The sequence below is a fragment of the Scyliorhinus torazame genome, chromosome 2 (genome assembly GCF_047496885.1).
Source record: "Scyliorhinus torazame isolate Kashiwa2021f chromosome 2, sScyTor2.1, whole genome shotgun sequence".
NCBI classification, from domain to species: Eukaryota; Metazoa; Chordata; class Chondrichthyes; order Carcharhiniformes; family Scyliorhinidae; genus Scyliorhinus; species Scyliorhinus torazame.
Window position 1 is genome coordinate 232,629,454 of NC_092708.1, and position 21,162 is coordinate 232,650,615.

Here is a 21,162-nt window from a genome sequence, read left to right on the forward strand (position 1 = left end):
GGACAAATGTGATTAATTTTAAAATCATTCCTTAATGCCCACCCCATTCACCCTATTCCTCATAACTTCCCAAATTGTCATGGGTGAGAGGAAAGCAGTTTCCCCACGCCTTTCTCCACGCTGTTGTCAAATGGTAATTCACCCCAGGTGACATGTCTAACAGTTCTTCATGACAATATTGTTTCATTCTCTTAGGGAAGTAACAAAGGGACACCTTTTTAACAACCCAGTCATTGTGGAAAATCATGAGAGACATTTCTTACCAATTCGATAAGCAATGTAATAGACATAGAATTTACAATGCAGAAAGAGGCCATTCGGCCCATCAAGTCTGCACCAGCCCATGGAAAGATCACCCTACCTAAGCCCACACCTCCACCCCACCCTCGTAACCCAGTAACCCCATCCAATCTTTTTAGACACTAAGGGCAAATTAGCATGGCCAATCCACCTAACCTGCACATCTTTGGACTGTGGGAGGAAACCGGAGCACCCGGAAGAAACCCACGCAGACACGGGGAGAACGCAGACTCCGCACAGACAGTGGCCCAAGCCGGGAATCGAACCTTTGGACTCTGGAGCTGTGAAACAACTGTGCTATCTGCTGTGCTACCATGCCCCCAATGATGCACTAAAGGAATGTAGGAACAGGAGTAGGCCATTCCCACTCCTACGAGCCTGTCCTGCCATTTAATGAGATCATGGCTGATCTGTGGCCGACCTTAACATTGTTGCATGGTGGATGATTTTCCAATTGCTGATCAAGATCACCATTGATTAAATGGAGCTACTCATTAATATCAGCAGAGCATTCTAAGATCAGTATGTGGCCCAAAATTAAGGGAACAGTTTCTTAAAAAGATGTTGGATGAAGAATGGAAAGAACTTCAAGGTCAACTTACAGGGAGAATCTTTCCCCCTCTATTTACCTTGTTATTTTGCAAAAAGAAATTAAAATGCCTACATGTCATGATTTTTCAGTCATTATGGTAATCAATGAGGAATTCTGAAAAGGTAAGTTCAAGTAGTTTATTTCTTACTCACAGTAAGAACGCACAGTGGTAAAAAGCACACCTAGTCCCAGTCAGAACCATCTTCTTCTTATGTTCCTTAAACACAGGCTGTCTATATTTGGTTTGAGGAGCTTATCGCTCTTGTCATCACATTAATAATCAAAATGAGAAGAATTTACCTTATAGTTGTATATACTGATGCTGGGCGCATTGTTTAGCACTACTGCCTCACAGTGCCGAGGACCTGGGTTTGATCCCGGCCCCGGGTTACTGTCTGTGTGGAGTTTGCACATTCTCCCCATGTCTGTGTGGGTCTCACCCCCACAACCCAAAAAGATGAGCAGGTTAGGTGGATTGGCCATGCTAAATTGCCCCTTAATTGGGGAAAAAAGAATTGGGTACTCTAAATGTATTGAAAAAAAGAATGTACTGATTTCGTACCTGTGTACAGCTGAATTATTGAATTAACAAGAAAGCTATGTGTCGCGTTACTATTATTGGTCAACAAAATAATAAAAAGCTGCCATATTTGAACAAAAATGCAAGTAGAGCAGCAGTTGTGCCAATTAAACAGACTGTAACTGTAAGTTCCCAGCCACTTTCCAACTGCTCCATTTTTCCATGTTATGCATCACATCATCTTTGCTAAAATTAATTAAATATCATGTCTATCACTCCAGCTGATCTGGAGAAACATGAGACATATGGGTCTTTCTAAATGCCAAACCTAGAACTTTAAGTGTATCCTGCAAAATCTTCAGAGTATATTAAATTACCTTTAAATAAATATATGATACTAACCCTTCAATTGAATACATTTTGGCCAAATGGTAGTTTATCACTTTTAAGAATTTTTGATGGTTAAGTTTGGATTTAATCATTTTATGAGGCGAGTTCTATACAGTTTATCCATACCTTAATGTATATTTATTTTATAGCTCTGTTTCTCAATTAGTTATGTGCTATTTCACTATCCAAGTGCAAAATCTGGTCAGTGGTCAGTTGTGTCCATCCATAATTAACCAATGGCTCTGACGACTTCCCTCTGTATTAGAGATGATGTGGAGATGCCGGCATTGGACTTGGGTGAGCACAGTAAGAAGTCTTACAACACCAGGTTAAAGTCCAATAGGTTTGTTTCAAATCACTAGCTTTCGGAGCACTGCGCCTTCCTCGGGTGAATGGAGAGGTAGGTTCCAGAAACATTTATATAGACAAAGTCAAAGATGCAATACGATACTTTGAATGCAAGCATTTATGGGTAATTAAGTCTTTACAGAGCCAGAGAGATTCTGTCTATATAAGAGTTTCTGGAACCTACCTCTCCATTCACCTGAGGAAGGAGCAGTGCTCCGAAAGCTAGTGATTTGAAACAAATCTGTTAGACTTTAACCTGATGTTGTATGACTTCTTACTGTATTAGAGAGACAGTGGTTGTAGCTTGAGGGATACCATTCCACATTAGGCAAGGCTAATGTGTCTTGCTCTTATTGCAATGGACATGCTGGAAGGATTAGCCAGTTGTATACCAACGCCGTTATTGGGGTGATCGCTGCTGACCTGCAAAGATCCCTGCACCCAATTTTTCTGCATCCTTGCAATGGGCCTTCCTGCCCCAGCTTTCAAGCAGCCATTCACGGCAAACACTGGCAGAGAGCAGAGGCAGAGAAGAGCAAAGGCGGACCCTTTTTGCAACATCATGGACTGTATTCAGGTAAGTGTTTGGGTTTTAAATGAGTGAGCCAGGTTGGGTTATACAGTTAAATTGATGAGTTACAGCAGGGTTTAGACAATGCTGGTTAGCACTGTTGCCTGCAGCGCTGAGGTCCTGGGTTCGATCCCCATCCTGGGTAACTGGCTGTGTGAAGTCTGCACATTTTCCCTGTGGCTGCGTGGGTCTCACTCCCACAACCCAAAGATGTGCAGGTTAGGTGGATAGGCTCCTAATTAATAGGATCCTAATTGGAAAAAAATAGTTGGGTACTCCAAATTTGTTTTAAAAGGGTTTAGACGGTGTAACAGTGCTAGGGGAAGTATCTAGCCCAAATCTGAGACACTCTCAGTGTAAGAGACGGTTGTGGAAGGGTCTGGGAATTAATCAGGTGTTTAAACCTCCTGGGCAATTACAAGACGTCTGATGGGTGCTTAGATCTGTCCCAAACTGTTTTGCCACACCATGAACACTCCTTCCATGGCCAGCAAGTCCTACAGTTGGGCTTGAACCCAGAACCTCTGGATTCGGAGATAAGGGGGCTTTACCCATTAGAGTCACAAGACCTCCCACTTGGTTACAATAATTTCTCTGGAACTGCTTCTTGTTTTGCTCTTGAGTGACCTCTGTTGGAGAGTGTGCAAACACAATCAGGGTTTAACTGTGAGGTTACGCAGACCTGAATTATCTGCTGAGACATTCAGACAAGAATGGCCAACAGGTGCAATCATCGGTATAACTGTACCCCGAACTACTTACTATCTATTGGGTGAAAAGAGGAGCAATTTGAAAAAAAAACATTTTTTTTAATGGACACAAGTAGGCTTACATTGCGATGAAGTTACAGTGAAAAGCCCCTAGTCACCAGATTCCGGCACCTGTTCGGGTACACTGAGGGCGAATTCAGGATGTCCCAATTCCCTCCCTACAACTCTTTGTCACTCTCCCTTACTTTCCTCTTTTCATACACTCTGTAAAACCTACCTCTTTTTTAAAAATGTTTTTATTCTCCATTTTCACATTTTCCTTCAAACTTTACACCCCACCCACAAACAGTAAACGGTAACAAATAAAAAATCAATCCCCTTAACAATACCAACGATCCCATCATCCCACCACCCCAAACAACGGCCCACCTGTCAATATATGCATCCAATAAAACAAACCCTCCCACGGTGGCAACAAAAAAACAAAGGAGAAAAAGAAAAAGGAGAACGGGACCGCCCACTAGACCACTCGGGCCCTGTTCTGCCAGGCTCCGATGGCCGCAGTCCCCCCCTCACCTCAATCCCGTTCACTGGCCAGCTTAAACCGGCCAGCGTGGAGGCCCCCGCCCAGGTCCCTTTCCCCCTTGCCCGGCCCTAGGAAAGCCCAGAAATCCCCTTTTAGCACACAAACCCCGCATAGCCACCTACACCATAAAGAGCCCTCATTTCGAGTGAAAGTCCCATCACTTCCCTTTACCAAATATATACAACGTTGGCTCCTTTAGCCCATACACCCGCACGCAGTGAAACAAAAAAGAAGAAAATACAGTCATGAGGTAACATCGGCACATAGCCATTTCTCAGTTCTGCCACAGTCCTTCTGCCTTCGCAAACTCCTCCGCTGCTTCCGCCGTTCCAAAATAAAAGTCCCTGAGCTTGTAAGTCACCCTCAGCTTCGCTGGATATACAATGCCGCACCGCACCTTGCTAATGTACAGTGCCCTCTTCACCCGGTTGAAGACAACCCGCCTCCTCGCCAGCTCCACCGTAAAGTCCTGGTATACACGTACACCAGCTCCAGCCCACTGCACCACCCGCTTCTGCTTGACCCAGCTCAGGACCTTCTCTTTCACACTGTACCTACGGAAGCACAGAGTCACTATCCTTGGCGGCTTACTCGCCTTTGGTACAGGCCTCCACGACCGATGAGCCTGATCCAGTTCATATCGGGAGGGATCCTCCCCCTCCCCCAATAGTTTCGCCAGCATCGCGGCAAAATACTCAGTCGGCCTCGGTCCTTCAACTCCTTCGGGCAGCCCCACAATCCTCAAATTCTGTCGCCTGGATCTGTTTTCCAGGTCTTCCATTTTTCCTCGCAGATCCTTGTTAATGTCCATCACCTTCCGCATCTCCTTCCCCATCGAGGCAAGTTGATCACCGTGCTGCAATAACGTCTCCTCCACTTTCTTCAGCGCCTCCCCTTGCTCTCGCACCTCCGCCTCTGCGCTCGCCACCACTTTCGTCACCGGGGAAATCGCCTCCTCCACCAGTGCACTCAAAACCTCTTTCATCTCCTTCCTCATTGTCTCTATGTATTTTGTAAACTGCCTTTCGAATTTCGCAGCCATCACCTTAGTTATTTCTTCAGCCGTAAGCAATGCGGCCTCCCCTGGTGCTCCAGCCTCCATTTTCCTAGGTGGCCCCGCGGTGACCTTTCCACTCCCCGACGGACCTTCAGCTGTTTTCCTTGCGGACATTCTTTTGCTCACCTCGACATTTTTCTTCACTGTGCCTTCACTCTGCTGCCTCTGTGCCTTCTCCCTGCTTTTGCTGCCTCCGTGGACACTGGGACCGTGCTTAAAGTCCCGGAAATGCCGTTCCCGAACCGGAGCCCTCCATTGTGCAGCCGCCTCCCGCCCGCCGTCACCGGAAGTCCCAAAACCTACCTCTTTGACTAAGTTTTTGATCATCTAACCCACTATCTCCTTATGTGGCTCAGTCATTGATGCACGATCAATTACACTCAAGACGAAGTGATTTCATAACTGAAGGCTTTAATCGACTAGAACTTGTTCCCCAGCAGCTTCGGTACAGAAAGTGAAGGCTGCTGGGATGTCACCGGTTCTTATACTCCACCTGTCAGGGCGGAGCTACGTATCAACAGCCAATGGTAAACTCCTAGGTTTAACCAATGGTCATCAGCCTCTTAGGTACCGCAATACCTGATAATACCACATTCACCCCCTGTTAAAAAAAGAGTCCGGCGGGGGTGTAGGCCAGTGGTAACAGTCGCCTTTAACATGGTATGATCAGCAATGGAGGTACCGTGATACCTCCTTACAGGGCTGTCGAGAATATTTACAAGGTGTTCGTTCACGGTTAAAGTCACAGCGAAGCAATCAGTCGATCGGGTGGCCTGGTCGTCCTACTGGATTATCTGGGCTTCGGTAGTGATTCTGGAGGGGGTCCAGGTGGTTGCGACTCCGGGAGCGTGGTTTCGGCCTCCCTGGCAGCTTTGTCACCCCTAGGCGGCGCTGTTGGGGCAAACGGTTGACACGGGGGCCTGTGGGGGGCCTCGGTGGGCGGGCCTAGGCAGGAGCGGCGGGTGTACTGACCCTCCGGTGAGGTGCTGTGGGGGGGGGGGGGGGGGTGAGGGGTGGGGGTAATGGTTCGGGTGCACGTGGGGTTCCGGCGGGCGCCAGGTCCCGTAGGGAGACCGTATCTTGCCGGCCGTCAGGGAATGCCACGTAGGTGTACTGGGAGTTAGCGTGCAGCAGGTGGACCCTCTCGACCAACGGGTCCGACTTGTGCGCCCGTACGTGCATCCGAAGCAGGATGGGTCCGGGTGTCGCTAGCCAGGTTGGGAGCGAGGTCCAGGAGGAGGACTTCCAGGGGAAAACAAGGAGACGTTCATGAGGTGTCTGATTGGTAGTTGTACAGAGCAGCGACCGGATGGCGTGGAGGGCCACCGGGAGGACCTCTTGCCAGCGGGAGACTGGGAGATTCCTGGACCGTAGGGCCAGTAGAACAGTCTTCCAGACCGTTCCGTTCTCCCTCTCCACCTGTCCGTTTCCCCGGAGGTTGGAACTGGTCGTCCTGCTTCAGGCACTGCCCCTGCTGAGCAGGAATTGACGCAGTTCGTTGCTCATAAAGGAGGACCCCCTATCACTGTGTATGTACGAGTGGAAACCGAACAGTGTAAAGATACCCTAGAGGGCCTTGATGACGATGGTTGCGGTCATGTCTGGGCAGGGGATGGCGAATGGGAACCGGGAGTACTCATCAATCACGTTCAGGAAATACGTGTTGCGGTCGGTGGAGGGGAGGGGGTCTTTGAAATCCATGCTGAGGCGTTCAAAGGGACGGGAAGCCTCTCTGGCCGGTAGAAGTGCGGTTTGCACTCCGCGCAGATTTGGCAGTCCCTGGTGACTGTCCTGACTTCCTCGATGGAGTAGGGCAGTTTGCGGGTCTTGATGAAGTGGAAGAAACGAGTGATCCCCGGGTGGCTCGGAGGCGGTCCACTTGTGCAATGGCACAAATGCTGTGGGACAGGGCATCAGGAGGCTCGTTTAGCTTCCCCGGACGGTACAAGATCTCGTAGTTGAAGGTGGAGAGTTCTATCCTCCACCGCAAGATCTTGTAGTTTTTAATCGTGCCCCACTGTGCATTATCGAACATGAAAGCAACCGACCGTTGGTCCGTGAGGAGAGTGAATCTCCTGCCGGCCAGGTAATGCCTCCAATGTCTCACAGCTTCAACTATGGCTTGTGCCTCTTTTTCGACCGAGGAATGGCGGATTTCGGAAGCATGGAGGGTACGGGAGAAGAAGGCCACTGGTCTGCCTGCTTGGTTGAGGGTGGCCGCCAGAGCTACGTCGGACGCATCGCTCTCGACCTGGAAGGGGAGGGACTCGTCGATGGCATGCACCGTGGCCTTTGCAATGTCTGCTTTGATGCGGCTGAAGGCCTGGCGGGCCTCCGTCGACAGGGGGAAGGTTGTGGACTGGATTAGGGGTTGGGCTTTGTCTGCGTAGTTAGGGACCCACTGGGCGTAATAACTGAAAAACCTGAGGCAGCGCTTCAGGGCCTTGGGGCAGTGAGGGAGGGGAACTCCATAAGGGGGCGCATGCGCTCAGGGTCGGGGCCTATAACTCCATTTCGCACAACGTAGCCTAGAATGGCTAGACGGTCGGTGCTAAATACGCATTTTTCCTTATTGTACGTTAAGTTAAGGATTTTCGCGGTCTGGAGAAATTTGCGGAGGTTGGTGTCGTGGTCCTGCTGGTCATGGCCGCAGATGGTGACGTTATCCAGATACGGGAACGTTGCGCGTAAGCCATACCGGTTAACCATTCGGTCCATCTCTCGCTGGAAGACCGAGACCCCATTAGTGACACCAAAGGAAACTCTTAAAAAGTGATAGAGCCGCCCATCTGCTTCGAAGGCAGTGTACTTGCGGTCACTATTACAGAGGGGTAGCTGGTGGTAGGCGGACCTGAGATCCACCGTGGAGAAGACCTTGTATTGCGCGATCCTGTTTACCAGGTCGGCTATACGGGGGAGAGGGTACGCGTCCAGCTGCGTAAACCTGTTGATGGTCTGACTATAGTCAATGACCATCCTATGTTTCTCCCCGGTCTTTACCACCACTACTTGAGCTCTCCAGGGACTGTTGCTCGCTTCACTGACCCCTTCCCTCAGGAGCCTTTGAACCTCTGACCTGATGAAGGTCCGGTCCTGGGCACTGTACCGCCTGCTTCTGGTGGCGACGGGTTTGCAATCCGGGGTGAGGTTACGCAAACAGGGAAGGCGGGTCAACCTTAAGAGTCGAGAGGCCGCTGACAGTAAGGGGGCTATAGGGCCGCCGAATTTAAAGGTCAGGCTTTGCAAGTTACATTGGAAGTCCAACCCCAGGAGGGTAGCCACGCAGAGGTGCGGCAGGACATAAAGGCGGAAATTGTTGAATCTCCTGCCTTGGACAGTGAGGTTCGCTAGGCAGAACCCCTTTATCTCCACCGAGTGTGACCCGGAGGCCAAGGAGATCCTTTGGTTTACAGGGTGGGTAACAAGTGAACAGCGCCTTACCGTGTCGGGGTGAACAAAGCTTTCCGTGCTCCCAGAGTCAATCAGGCAAGACGTCTCGTGGCCGTTGATGAAGACCATCGTTGTTGCTGTTGCGAGTGTCCGAGGTCGACTTTGGTCCAGTGTCACCGTGTCAGCCGTGCTGGGGGCCTGGGGCCCCATCCAAGATGGCATCTCCCATGGGTCACACATGGTGGCTGGGGATGGACAAGATGGCGGCGGGGATGGACAAAATGGCGGCGCCCAAACCGTCCAGCGTGGTGTCCGTGGGGCAAGATGGCCACGCCCGTAGGTCGCACGTGGCCCTAGGATAGGGGGGTGGCAGTGAGCGCTGGCCGGTCGGGGCCTGACGGGGGGTTGCCGCGGTGGTCTGGAGTCGCTGGAGACCGCGGGCCTGGCAGACCCCCACAAAGTGGCCCTTCTTGCCGCACCCTTTGCAGGTGGCGGTGCGGGCCGGGCAGCGCGGGAGGGGATGATTCGCCTGCCCGCAGAAGAAACTGCGGGGCCCGGCGGAGTTAGCGGGCCGTCTCGCAGCGCAGGCCTGCGGGGTCAGGGGGAAGGTCTGTGGGGCTGCCGCTGCAGGGTGCCAAGCAGCCCAGGGGGCCGCCGCGTGGTCGGGCACATAGGAATGCGCATTTTGGGAGGCTACGTCCATGGACCCTGCCAGGGCCCATGCCTCTCTAAGTCCCAGGGTGTCCTTTTCTAGGAGTCTTTGGCGGATCACTGAGGAGGTCATACCTGCTACAAAGGCATCCCTGATTAAAAGTTCCATGTGCTCGCTCCCCGAAACTTGCGGGCAGCCACAATTTCGGCCCAGCTCCAGTAGCGCCCGGTAGAAATCCTCCAACGATTCCCCGGGGCTTTGCCGTCTAGTTGCAAGCAGGTGACGTGCGTAGACCTGATTTACAGGGCGGATATAATGTCCTTTTAACAGTTCGATTGCAGCATCATAGTCCTCCGCCTCCTCGATAAGGGTGTAGATCCCTGGGCTGACCCTTGAGCACAGGAGATGAATTTTCTGTCCTTCTGAGGGGGTGCCTCCGGCCGTCTCGAGGTAGCCTTTAAAGCACGCCAGCCAGTGTTTAAATATTGCAGCCGAGTTCTCCGCGTGGGGGCTGAGTTGTAGGCACTCCGGTTTGATTCGGAGATCCATCCTTCCAGCTTAAGTCTAGTCGATTAAATTGATGCACGATCAATTACACTCAAGACAAAGTGATTTCATAACTTAAGGCTTTAATCGACTAGAACTTGTTCCCCAGCAGCTTCGGTACAGAAAGTGAAGGCTGCTGGGATGGCACCAGTTCTTATACTCCCTCCGCCTATCAGGGCGGAGCTACGTATCAACAGCCAATGGTAAACTCCTAGGTTTAACCAATGGTCATCAGCCTCTTAGGTACCGCAATACCTGATAATACCACAGTCATGTACTTTGTTTTATAATGCATCTTGGGGCATCTTGGGCGGTTTAATATAAATTGTTGTTGCTAAGATTTTGCAGACTAATTATATTGGAAAATTAAACTGTAACATAATCAACGGCTATCTAGGCACATTCTGGGTGCAATTTTCCAATCATGCTCGAAGTAGAAACTCTAGTTCAGCAACTTTTGGCATAATATAATCAGCTTGTGGATACGGTGCCTTTTTTGTTTCTAATGGGAACAGTTTTATTGCGGCATCTGTGGCATCTGGAAATAACAGTTCCAATGGGGCTGGTTTAGCACAGCGGGCTAAACAGCTGGCTTATAATGCAGAACAAGGCAGCAGCGGGGGTTCAATTCCCGTACCAGCCTCCCCGAACAGGTGGCAGAATATGGCGACTTGGGGCTTTTCATAGTAACTTCACTGAAGCCTAGTTGTGACAATAAGTGATTATTATAAAATAACAATTTTATATAATGTTGCATTATTATATTTGTACAGTGATAAGAAATTGGTCATTTGAATTACTGATTGTAGTTCTGGGACTAGTTAAAGACTGGGAAAAGAAAGGGGACCTAAAATGTGCTCTAAATTGTATTAGTTACGTTCATCCATTTTCTTCAACCAGTCAAGTTAATCAAAATGGCTGACCGACATGCACGTTTGTAGGACATTATACTGCATAGTGGAAAACAATTAGTAGGCTATGAAAGGGAACAATTTCAGTAACCTTATTTTTTCTTTTTCAGAATAATCGAAGAAACAAGCAGGAAAGATGCCTACAAAAGAAAGTATTCTGTTATCATTGCAAGTTCATGCCATGGGTATTCGATTTCTCATCTGATGTTAGCAGAGTAAAACCAATTCTCCATTGTTTACTCCAAATATTACTCCTGTTCCTGAAATCATGGGATTAGATCTTTTAAAGAATACCTCTCTAAACGGTAACATCTCCGATCAAGGGGCAGGACACCGTCTTATGAAAGTAGTATCAATTGCCACCATTACTGCAATTGTAAGCTTTATAACTATAATAGGTAACATTTTAGTCATTGTGTCATTCAAGGTGAACAGCCAGCTTAAGACTGTGAACAATTATTACTTGTTAAGTCTGGCCTGCGCCGACCTCATCATTGGTGTATTTTCAATGAATCTCTACACTTCTTATATACTAATAGGTTACTGGTCGCTAGGAAACTTGACATGTGATCTGTGGCTGGCACTAGACTATGTAGCTAGTAATGCTTCTGTCATGAACTTGCTCCTCATAAGCTTTGACAGGTATTTCTCAATCACACGACCGTTAACCTATAGGGCCAAACGCACGCCTAAGAGAGCTGGTATCATGATTGGTCTTGCTTGGTTAATATCTCTTGTATTATGGGCCCCTGCAATTTTATGCTGGCAATATTTGGTCGGAGAAAGAACAGTGCACCCAAGTGAATGTCAGATACAGTTTTTATCTGAGCCCATTATTACCTTTGGTACAGCGATAGCTGCTTTCTATATTCCTGTGTCGGTGATGACAATATTGTACTGCCGTATCTATAAAGAGACAGAAAGACGTACTAAGGATCTGGCAGAGCTTCAAGGAACAAATTTGGCGTCTGAAAATGAAGTTGCGTCTTCCAAAAAGACGTTCCTGAAATCCTGCTTTGGATGTGAAGAACGCAAGCTCTCCAGCAGGGCAAGAGGTCAAATATCATGGTCTTCATCAAACAGAAGCACAACAGTCACTCTAAAATCCACACATACACCAAATGTCACAGATGAGTGGTTAAAAAGTGACAAAATGGCTTCTTTTGTTAATCACCCAACATCAGAAGGTGATGAAAAGCTTACCAGAAAATCAGTCCACTCAGCGTCCAAGGGAGAGAATCAGAATGATGTGTGTACTGGTGAGAATGACACAAAGATGACCTTGGATGAGCATCACATAATAAATGATTATGAGAATCAAAAGTATCTGGTGTCTCCCGTAAAGAAACAAACGCGAAATGATACAAAATACGTTTCTTACAAATGTAATACCTTGGCTGTTAGAAATGGCAGTTTCTCATCAAGTCCAGGCTCAAGTAATGGTTGCACCGAAATAAAAATAACACCTTGTTCATCTGCTGGCACAGAAAGCCCATTTATTAAAAACCTTGATCAAAACCTTGGGATCCAGATCACCAAGAGAAAACGGTTGGTCTTGATCAAAGAAAAGAAGGCAGCCCAGACTCTCAGTGCCATCCTACTAGCTTTCATCATCACCTGGACACCATACAATATCATGGTATTAGTCTCAACATTCTGTTCAAACTGTATACCAACGTCTTTGTGGCATCTGGGGTACTGGTTGTGTTACGTCAACAGCACAGTTAACCCTATGTGTTACGCTCTATGTAACAAAACATTCCGTAAAACTTTCAAAATGCTGTTATTATTTCAATGGGAGGGGAAAAAGAAATGAAGAAATATGATGCTGCCACATTCAGTGCCCAGTCACCGGCAAGTAAGACCCACCAGGCTTATGTGAAGAGAAAATAGACATCTAATTGGAATCATGCGATTCCTCTTGTACAGCATTTGTGATCGAAAGCAGCTTGTAGTAAATATTCACTGTTTTTTTTTGGCACAACCTAGAAATAATCAATTTCTTTGAGGATAAAAGAAATGGAACAGTCCAGCATGACTGAACACCAGTTGAAACCACAGCAAATCTCACCATAAACTTGTCAAGAATTTCCTATGGTAGGACCATTCCGAACAAAGGGCATTAAAGTGGCAGAGCTGACCTGTACCTCTTGCTGGTGTTCATAAGTATTTTACTTGTCATTAATGGCAAATGGTTTCCTAAGAGAGGATGAAAGACGATTAGATGAGGCCTAAACTCCGGTGCTAAAATTATTCATTGCAAATCACGCAACAGTGGAAGGCAAGCAATATATAATTTGAGTACCTCATGGGCATCTGTTTGTTTAACTTACACTGAGACTATCTTCCTCTTTTGTTAACCTGTTTCTTTCCCTCTTCTTGTGTCGTCCTTGGGACTTCCCCTTCTCTGTCAGCCATGGCTCAGTCGCATTCTCACCTCTCAGTCAAAACTCTCATGATACTAAATCCTATGCCAGAGACGTGAGAGCACCTAATCTAGGCCGAGATGTTGGTGCAGCACTGAGGGTGTGCTTCTTTGTTGGATAAGGCATTATACCATGGACAGTCTCATAAAATGAAAGGTGACACTCTATGAAGAAGAGCAGGGGAGTTCTTCTAGTGTTCTGGTCAATATTTATCTCTCAACCAACACCAGTATAAAAATAATTATTGTAATTTATTTCATTGCTACTTGTGGGAGCTTGCTGTGTGCAAATTGGCTTTCATGTTTCCTATTTTATAACAACTTCAAAGGTACTTTGTAAGTTTAGAAACACTTTGGAAGTTCCTGATATTATGAGAGGTGTGGTAAAAATACAAGTCTTTTTTTTCTCCCCCTTTCTCTTTAACTCGGGGTATTTGGGGTTAATTGTAATATCCATATGGTCAGTCTGACCAGGATAAGGGGCTGGTTTAGCACAGAGCTAAATCGCTGGCTTTGAAAGCAGACAAAGGCAGCACGGTTCAATTCCCATACCAGCCTCTCCGAACAGGTGCCGGAATGTGGCGACTAGGGGCTTTTCACAGTAACTTCATTTGAAGCCTACTTGTGACAATAAGCGATTTTCATTTAATCAGCTAACATATCATGATCAGGAATTGAACACCAGGCCTTCTGATCTGGATAGCAGGATGGTCATGAACACACGTCACAACATACTGCAAGATGGACTCTTCTGATTTCCCACTTAGGCAATTTCTAATCAAAGCCACGCCATTCAGGGAATTGGTGAAGGAAAGGACAGCACTAACTGAGAATGAAGTAGGATGATAAGAAAAGTTGCATTGAGTCAATGTATGAGAAGTAGACACTCCTTTCTGCTCCACTGGTATAGGAAGATGCCACTGTTACCTGCCCACGAACAGAGTATTCAACACTCTGTAGTCAGAAGAAATGGAGAGAAAAGCTCAAAACGTGTTCGTGGCAGGGGAGATTAGTAATCATCGACAAGCACAAAATAGCACCCTTTAAAGGGCAAAATTTCCTCCCGGATGTAAGTGATGAAGTTTAGGGTTTGAGTTGTTTATGTGTTGAAATTCTATTGGTACAAGTTTAGGATCAGCCATTGATACCGTCTCATCTTTAGTGGCAGTGGTCACCCATAGTGAACGCAATGCCTCCTACATGCGTGGTAGCCTTACATTGCCCAATATCTAATGATATGATAGCTTTACCCAAGAGTGCAGCGGTATTAGCCCTTTGTCACTGATATCAGACACTTGCATGCTTTGCATGTTCCCCCCGTGAATCTCTCCAAATGTTTTAGAGGTAGATCCAAGAAACACCAAGTAAAATGGGGCCAGATGCAAAAGTAAACAACAGAGTAACAGATTTCTTCAGACTTACTTAATTCAATCAATATAATTTTGACTTTGTACAATAATACAAAAGTCATGAATATGCCACACTTCCCATCTCAGTGGGTAACCTTGCTTGATTTAAACAATAGAACTCCAATCTGAGGTTTACACTCACTACCAGTGCTTTCTGACTCACCTTCTGTCACTTTTAAAAATGATGTTTTGCTTTTAGCCAAAGTGGCTACCTGCAGATTATTCCTACAAAGCAGTCAAGATCAGAGATTTCCCAGCACAACAGGTAAAAGGCACTTATTGATTCTAGAGACAGGTTAATTAATTACTTTGACAAAGAGTCATCCAGACTCCAAAGGTTAGCTCCCTTTTCTCTCCACAGATGATGTCAGACCTGCTGAAATTGTCCAGTATTTTCTGTTTTTGTTTCAGATTCCAGCATCTGCAGTAATTTGCTTTTATGTTGTTAGTTAATTACTTGTTCCTTAAAACTACCGGGGAAATGACAGATAACATTTTAGCCACATTTTGTTTCAATGTTTTTTTTCTGAAACAAAATTCACATGAATGCTCTTTATTTAAAAAAAAAATTTGAAATAACCTTTTTCTTTTCCAAATTCTCCCTGTGTTCAAAAATCCAAATGGTGACCACTGTCTTTTCAGTCCTGGGGACTTGGATTAAAATTCAATTCAGAGGAACGGCAACATTTACCTGGCTGTGTTGGCTAAATGTTCAAAGCTTAGGCTGAGCAATCTCAATCCAATTTATTGGGTCCATGCTCAAAACTCTTGGCAACTTAGCTAAATTGCCCCTTGGTGTCCAAAGATGTGCAGATTAGGTGGGGTTGCAGGGTTCTGGGGATAGGGAGGGGGTGTGGGCCTCAGTAGGGTGCTCTTTCACAGGGTTGGTGCAGATTTGATGGCCAAATGTCCTCCTTCTGCACTGCATGGATATGGATAGTAGAACTTAGTAATTGGCACTGCCGCTCAGGAAAGATGTAAGGATGGCTGGTGTTGAATATGTGAATGTTCCTATTGACGCTACAGGAGATGGTCTCCTCAAGCAAAGCTGCATAGAACAAGCTTGACTTTACATACAGCCTGCATAAGGACCTGGTTGATGTTTATGGTTCTAGAAAATGCAATGATTTTTATTCTCCAGCACTGATGTCTTTCACTTCCATGGCCACAAAAAAAACGTGATGGTGATTGAATTAAAACTAAAGTATAATACACTCAGACAATACTTGACCATCCTGCTTTTAACTTTGCTAAAGTGCTGCTTGTAAACATGTCTTGTTCTAAATTGAAGCAAAATTGAAATGCATCTCTGATGATCTGATCTTACACTTGATGGCATTTTCTTTTGCTCTAAACATAGCACTTTTTATTGTTACCTTCAAGTTCCTTGTTATATCACAAAATATATTACATCGACTGTAATCCTGAAGGTATCAATCAAATTATCTTTAAATTATAAAGAATTTACATTTGGAGATGTTGTTTGCCTCAAGGGTCTTTAAAAATTATTTTTTTAACAGAATGAAGTTTCAACATTCATTCGCATTTCTTGCAATGCATGATTTTTCTCTCCTCATGCTGTTTAAATTTTAAACTACAGTAATTTTATTTCCTGCCATTGCAAAACCTAATGATTCTGATAATCAAAGTAAATACTTATGTGCATATGACCATAAAAAGTAGTCAAACCTGGGATTTTTGTGACTTGTATGATCAGTAGGAATTGCATCTGTGTTAGGTCCGCACTATTCCAAATTTCTGCATTCTGTCCAATTCCACGCCTTGTTTAAAGACTGCAACTAAATAAGGTGACCGTGGACTGCTTATAAGCTAACTGTTATAATGGTTATTTAGTCCTTGTTTGAAGTTTGTTGTTGGATTAATAATCGATTCACAATTTATATCTGTTAATAATGTTCAATTGCATTCATTTGGCAAATCGAATGAAAGGATTTTATTGATAAAATGTTGACATTACAGATGTTCAGTGGGTTTGTAAATGCTTGTGCAAATATTGTCTTGATTAAACCAATTTTCTTTGCCATACATAAATGTTCCATACAGTTGCTAATAAAGCAATGTTTAACAAATCTCCTGCTTCATAGTGACATGTGCACAATCACAAATAAATTTGTTCTCACACTTCATGCATTTGTTCATGTAGATTAGAAAAATTTAAAGAATAATTTAATTGCCTTACTGCCGATAGTAACTCACATCAGGGGATAATTTTAGAATGATTGATATCCATTCAATTGTTTTATAGACTCCTGGAGGACTCACAATGGGCTATTCAATGACAGCTGAACCTCACTTATTTTCACACACTATCGACTTCCAGCAGGGATGCTATTAACAATTCGGGATAGAAACCTACCTCATTCTTTTCTCTTGGACTAACTTGAGAATGTAATAAAGCTGATTTTAGTACTTCCATTGCACATGTGGATTTGATGCCAGCAGAAGTATGAGAGCCGATTGAGCCCCCATAATTATGCTAAAGTCTGTTTGAGATGCCCGCTTGGGCAGCAGAAAGGGCATTTTAATCAGCTACAATCTGTATATTGCGTTCACTCCACAACTGAATTTTCCCATCATTGAATCTTACAGCACTGAAACAGCCCATCCAACCTCCAGCAATCATTTTATCCACATCAGGCACCCATTCTCCCATTGGAATTTGGATAGGAAAGGAAGCTTGGCGATGGGGTGATAGTTTGTCAAAGCTTAGAGTTGAAGATTTTCCTTAGAGGAATAGTTGAAAGAGAGAGGTGGGGGGGAGGGGGGGGGGGGGGGGGGGAGCACTGTTCCTGAGGAGTGGGAGAGGCATTTACAATTTCAGAACACAGGGTCCAAGAAGTGATGTTGGGTGATCTGTAATTTAATGGGAATGGGGATCAAGGGACTTGGGGGCAGATGAAATTAATTTATAGAGGGCATAGAGGGAGATAGAAGAGAACTTACAAAGTGACGGAGGCTACAGGGGGAGAGGATGTTTAACATGCTGGGCATGGGGCTGAGGGGAGGGAAAATAAAAAAGTCAGCTGAAGAAATAGTTTCAATATTAGTGACAAAGAAGTACATAAGCTTCTTGCACTTTGTCTGTATAGTGGGAAGTCATGTAACATTAGTTCATCTTCACTCTACTTAATGAGTCACACAGCATGACCCTCCCAGCAACACATTTAAATGCAATGCAATAGAATGGATGTCACTCCATGTTTTAATGGGTGTTGATTTAATGCAGGATAGTGATATTAATATTATTCCCAATTTAGGGGCGAGTTGGATGATGGGACAGATAGTTTTGTACTCCTTGGTCAACTTGTGAAGCATAAATTTATTGTAGCCACAGTAATTACTTTTGAAGGAATCTAAACACTGAGGTTTTGTTTTAAACTTGAACTCAATTCTTCATCAATATTTGATGAAAGAATGCTTGCCTACCTGATGTGTTAATTAAAATCAGAGTTGCTGATTATTCAATTGAGGAGAATCTATTTCTGAAAATAGGACAAAAGCCAATAAATCTTTTCAAAGACCCCTCTGGTTTGCTTATTTAGGCGTTCTTTATCTATAGCTGCTGTGATCTGTGGATTTTATAATCAGCATTTTAATTTGGGTTTCCAAATTTTATTTATTTTTTTGTCCTGGTGAATTTTGTCCTCAATAACAGGAGATGTTTTCATTTTCAGCTAGCACCAACATCAAATATGTTCTGTTAAGCTGCCGATAAAGTTCACATTGTCAATAATTTGCCCTAACTCTAAAGACGGCCTGTATATGTTCCTCTTGACCTTTCAGCTTTGAACAGCCTTGTGGCCTTTTTGAACAACACTGCAAATGTAATCTTATTTCAATTCCTTACAGCCATCATATGGAGAATTCTGTCCCAGTTGGACTTGAACCAAATTCCCAAAAATGAAGTAATCGTGTTCAGATCCACTGAACCATTCAACCTCGATCATGATTTAAATAGAATTTAACAATTTTTTTTGTCATTAAAATCAGTTCATGCGTGCAGTACAAGTGGCGGAACAAATAAGTTATCTGTTCGACTACACTAGATAAGTTTTTACCATCATCCTTGTGGCAAATGATGTCTGAATATTCTTAAATGCAAGATCTACTTAAGAAAAACATGAAAATTTAAAAATGGATTAGATTCATTTGTGTTTTTGCTTCATGTGCCAAAATTATAGTTCAGTATGTAGGCTGCTGTGACATTTGACTCGCTTGTTATTAGGTTTCACCATCATCCATGCATACTTGCACTGGTTATCTTTATTACAATCATTCTGCCAGTACACAACGTTTCTTCTGTTGAGGTTGGCTCCAGCACAGGCATTGTACCACCATCCTCCACCTGGGATCCCATCGAGCTCTAGTTTAGCACAGTTCTGAAAATAGTTGTCATTATCGCTGTCTTTTGTGGTGAACATTTGGTTGTCATGTATATAAGCTTCTGTGTCTTGTGCCAGAGCATCCACTGCTGTTCCACGATAAAGTCCAAGTCTGATTCTGTATTTGGATTCTTCACTTTCAATGAGGAATGGGTCATATTCTGCCCATTTCATTTCTCCATTCATATCAATTAGTTTTATTCCCAACTTGTAAGGACTTGACTTGCTGGTAAGTCTGTGCATAAACTCGTTGCCCAGCCAATGATCACCATCAACCAAACCGAATCCTTGCTTGTAGTCCTGCCATGTTCTGTCAAAATCCAAGGAACTATTTGCAGTGATGTGTTGAATCACTGTCCAGCCACCCTCTGCACTCTGCATGTCACAGTAGACAACTATAAGATCCTTCATTAGTTGAATGATATAAAGACCATCTTTAGCCTTGCCTCCTGACTGCTGAAAAATCTCAAAACAGTCACTTTGAACACCTGGACAACACAAAGGCATCAATTAAAACAACATTCCAACAATCTTTATTAGGAGTTTTACTTTTTTGCGACTCTTCCAAAAACGCATTGGAAGTAAACAATTCTGTGCTTTATCATTCTTTAATTCTAGTAAAGGTATATTATTAAGACTTTAGAATGCAACATGAGCTCAGCCAAATAATTCATATATACTCAGTACTTTATTCTTCTGTTGGCCAATTCTTACAGGCTTATTTCTGCGATAAAGTAACAGGCTAATAAAAATCTGATCTGCTATTTCTCTATATATTGTCATCACAGCATACTTTACTGTGGGAAGAATGACAAAGAGATTATAATAATCAGCATAGCCACTGCTCCAATGGTCATTATTGATTCACCCCGATATGCACAATACTCGGAACTGGAAGTCCATTCAAACTTACCACCTTCTTGTTTCATATTGATGATATGAGCATAATCCTTTGAAGATAGGAGGTGTGCATTTTCCAGTTCTACAGAAAGTTCAGCACTTGTCAAAATGATCCACTTCAGTGACGTAAGTAGAATAAAGGTGAGTAGATTCATGACTATTGTTTGTTCAAATCTGTCAGGAAAATTAAACTGCAAGAAAATTCATAAGATCTGAGTCAAACATATTACGTATAGGTGACTAAGGCATTCCCATTCTTGCTGATATATTTTTCCAAGGTAGATTTTCACTTGAAGTTACAGCAATCAGGCAGCCTCGAGCTAACAGCTTTCGTCTCACCGCCAGATGATTACAAGTGGAGTCTAGGAACTACCTGTCACTCCAATTTGACTGCTAGAGTTCTGAAGAGTTCCTTCAGCTCAGGTGAAATTTCTTAACTGAAGAGCTTGATGGAGCACCATGCTAACTTGGGAGGACAAAGAACAATAGATATCTCACCCTGATAGAGTGAAAAAGGCATTAGCTGGTAATGAACATTTTCTGGTATTTATTGTAGAGAAATTGACAACAATATTAGTGATATTATCAGGGGCAATCAAGCAACCCATTCAACAAAAGGAGGTAAGAGGTATAAATGACTATAAACAATGTGCACAATTATTCACTTTTTTATTCTGAGCGTTTAACTGGCGCAAATCGAATTGACTGGTTAATTGCTGCTAAATATATATTTAACCATCCAAGATACAAATATTAGAGATCATGCTTCTGCTTGTAATTATATCTACAATTCAATAGCTAGAGCATTAAGTAGGATTATCTGAAAGGCCAGCTTTTTACAGTGACCTTCCACTCTCAGCTCTAACAAAATAAATAATTCCAACATGAACCCATACATGTACGCCCAAGCTTCCGTCTTACCTTTCAAAATTAAGTAAATAAAATAAACAAATATCAGGTTAACAGAAAGAAAATTTGTGAAACAACACGTCTATCCCTGCTGTTCATGCGATATCTCTCTGTACTTTGGCAGATGTCGTTATTTCAGTCCAATGTGCAATTAGTTCTCAAGGACCAAGGTGCTGTCAGTTATCCAATCCTAACACAGCAGGTTTGTAGGATTTCAACAAATGTTCTTATCTATACACTTTACACTATATTTAAGAAAGAACTAATATTTATCTGAACTTCCCAAAGCACTTTACAGCCAATTAAGTACTTTTGAAATAAAGTCACTGCTGAATGTGTAGGGAAACATGGCAGGTAATTTGCAAACAGCAAGGTTCTATAAAGAGCAATATATTTGGTGATGTTAGTTAAGAGATAAATATTGGACTTCCGGGTGCGGCAATGACCAGCTAAGTCGCACGTTTCGGCATCTCCCGTTGGAACGGACTTTTGGGCTCTTAATAGGAGCGCCAATGGCAATTTAAACGGCCAAAAACACTGTGC

At 44.2% G+C, this 21,162-nt stretch overlaps 2 protein-coding genes across 3 annotated transcripts in view; one reads left to right on the forward strand and one right to left on the reverse strand.

Annotated features, from left to right (window-relative positions):
* Nucleotides 1-16,193, forward strand: part of chrm5b (cholinergic receptor, muscarinic 5b) — a 55,994-nt gene extending 39,801 nt beyond the window's left edge. For both annotated transcript variants that reach the window (XM_072484940.1, XM_072484947.1), the window contains exon 2: nt 10,684-16,193. In XM_072484940.1, coding sequence (XP_072341041.1) covers nt 10,842-12,389 — 1,548 coding nt within the window. In that variant the 5' untranslated portion in view covers nt 10,684-10,841 and the 3' untranslated portion in view covers nt 12,390-16,193. The remainder of the gene's footprint in view (nt 1-10,683) is intronic.
* A 144-nt stretch (nt 16,194-16,337) lies between these two features.
* LOC140396388 (fibrinogen-like protein 1-like protein) lies at nt 16,338-20,768 on the reverse strand. Its single transcript, XM_072484972.1, has 3 exons — nt 20,632-20,768; nt 19,724-19,901; nt 16,338-19,298 (listed from the first exon to the last, which is right to left on the reverse strand). The coding sequence occupies exons 2-3, from the start codon at nt 19,863-19,865 to the stop codon at nt 18,604-18,606; spliced, it is 837 nt and encodes a 278-aa protein (XP_072341073.1). The 5' UTR covers nt 19,866-19,901; nt 20,632-20,768; the 3' UTR covers nt 16,338-18,603.
* Nucleotides 20,769-21,162: the final 394 nt, after the last annotated feature.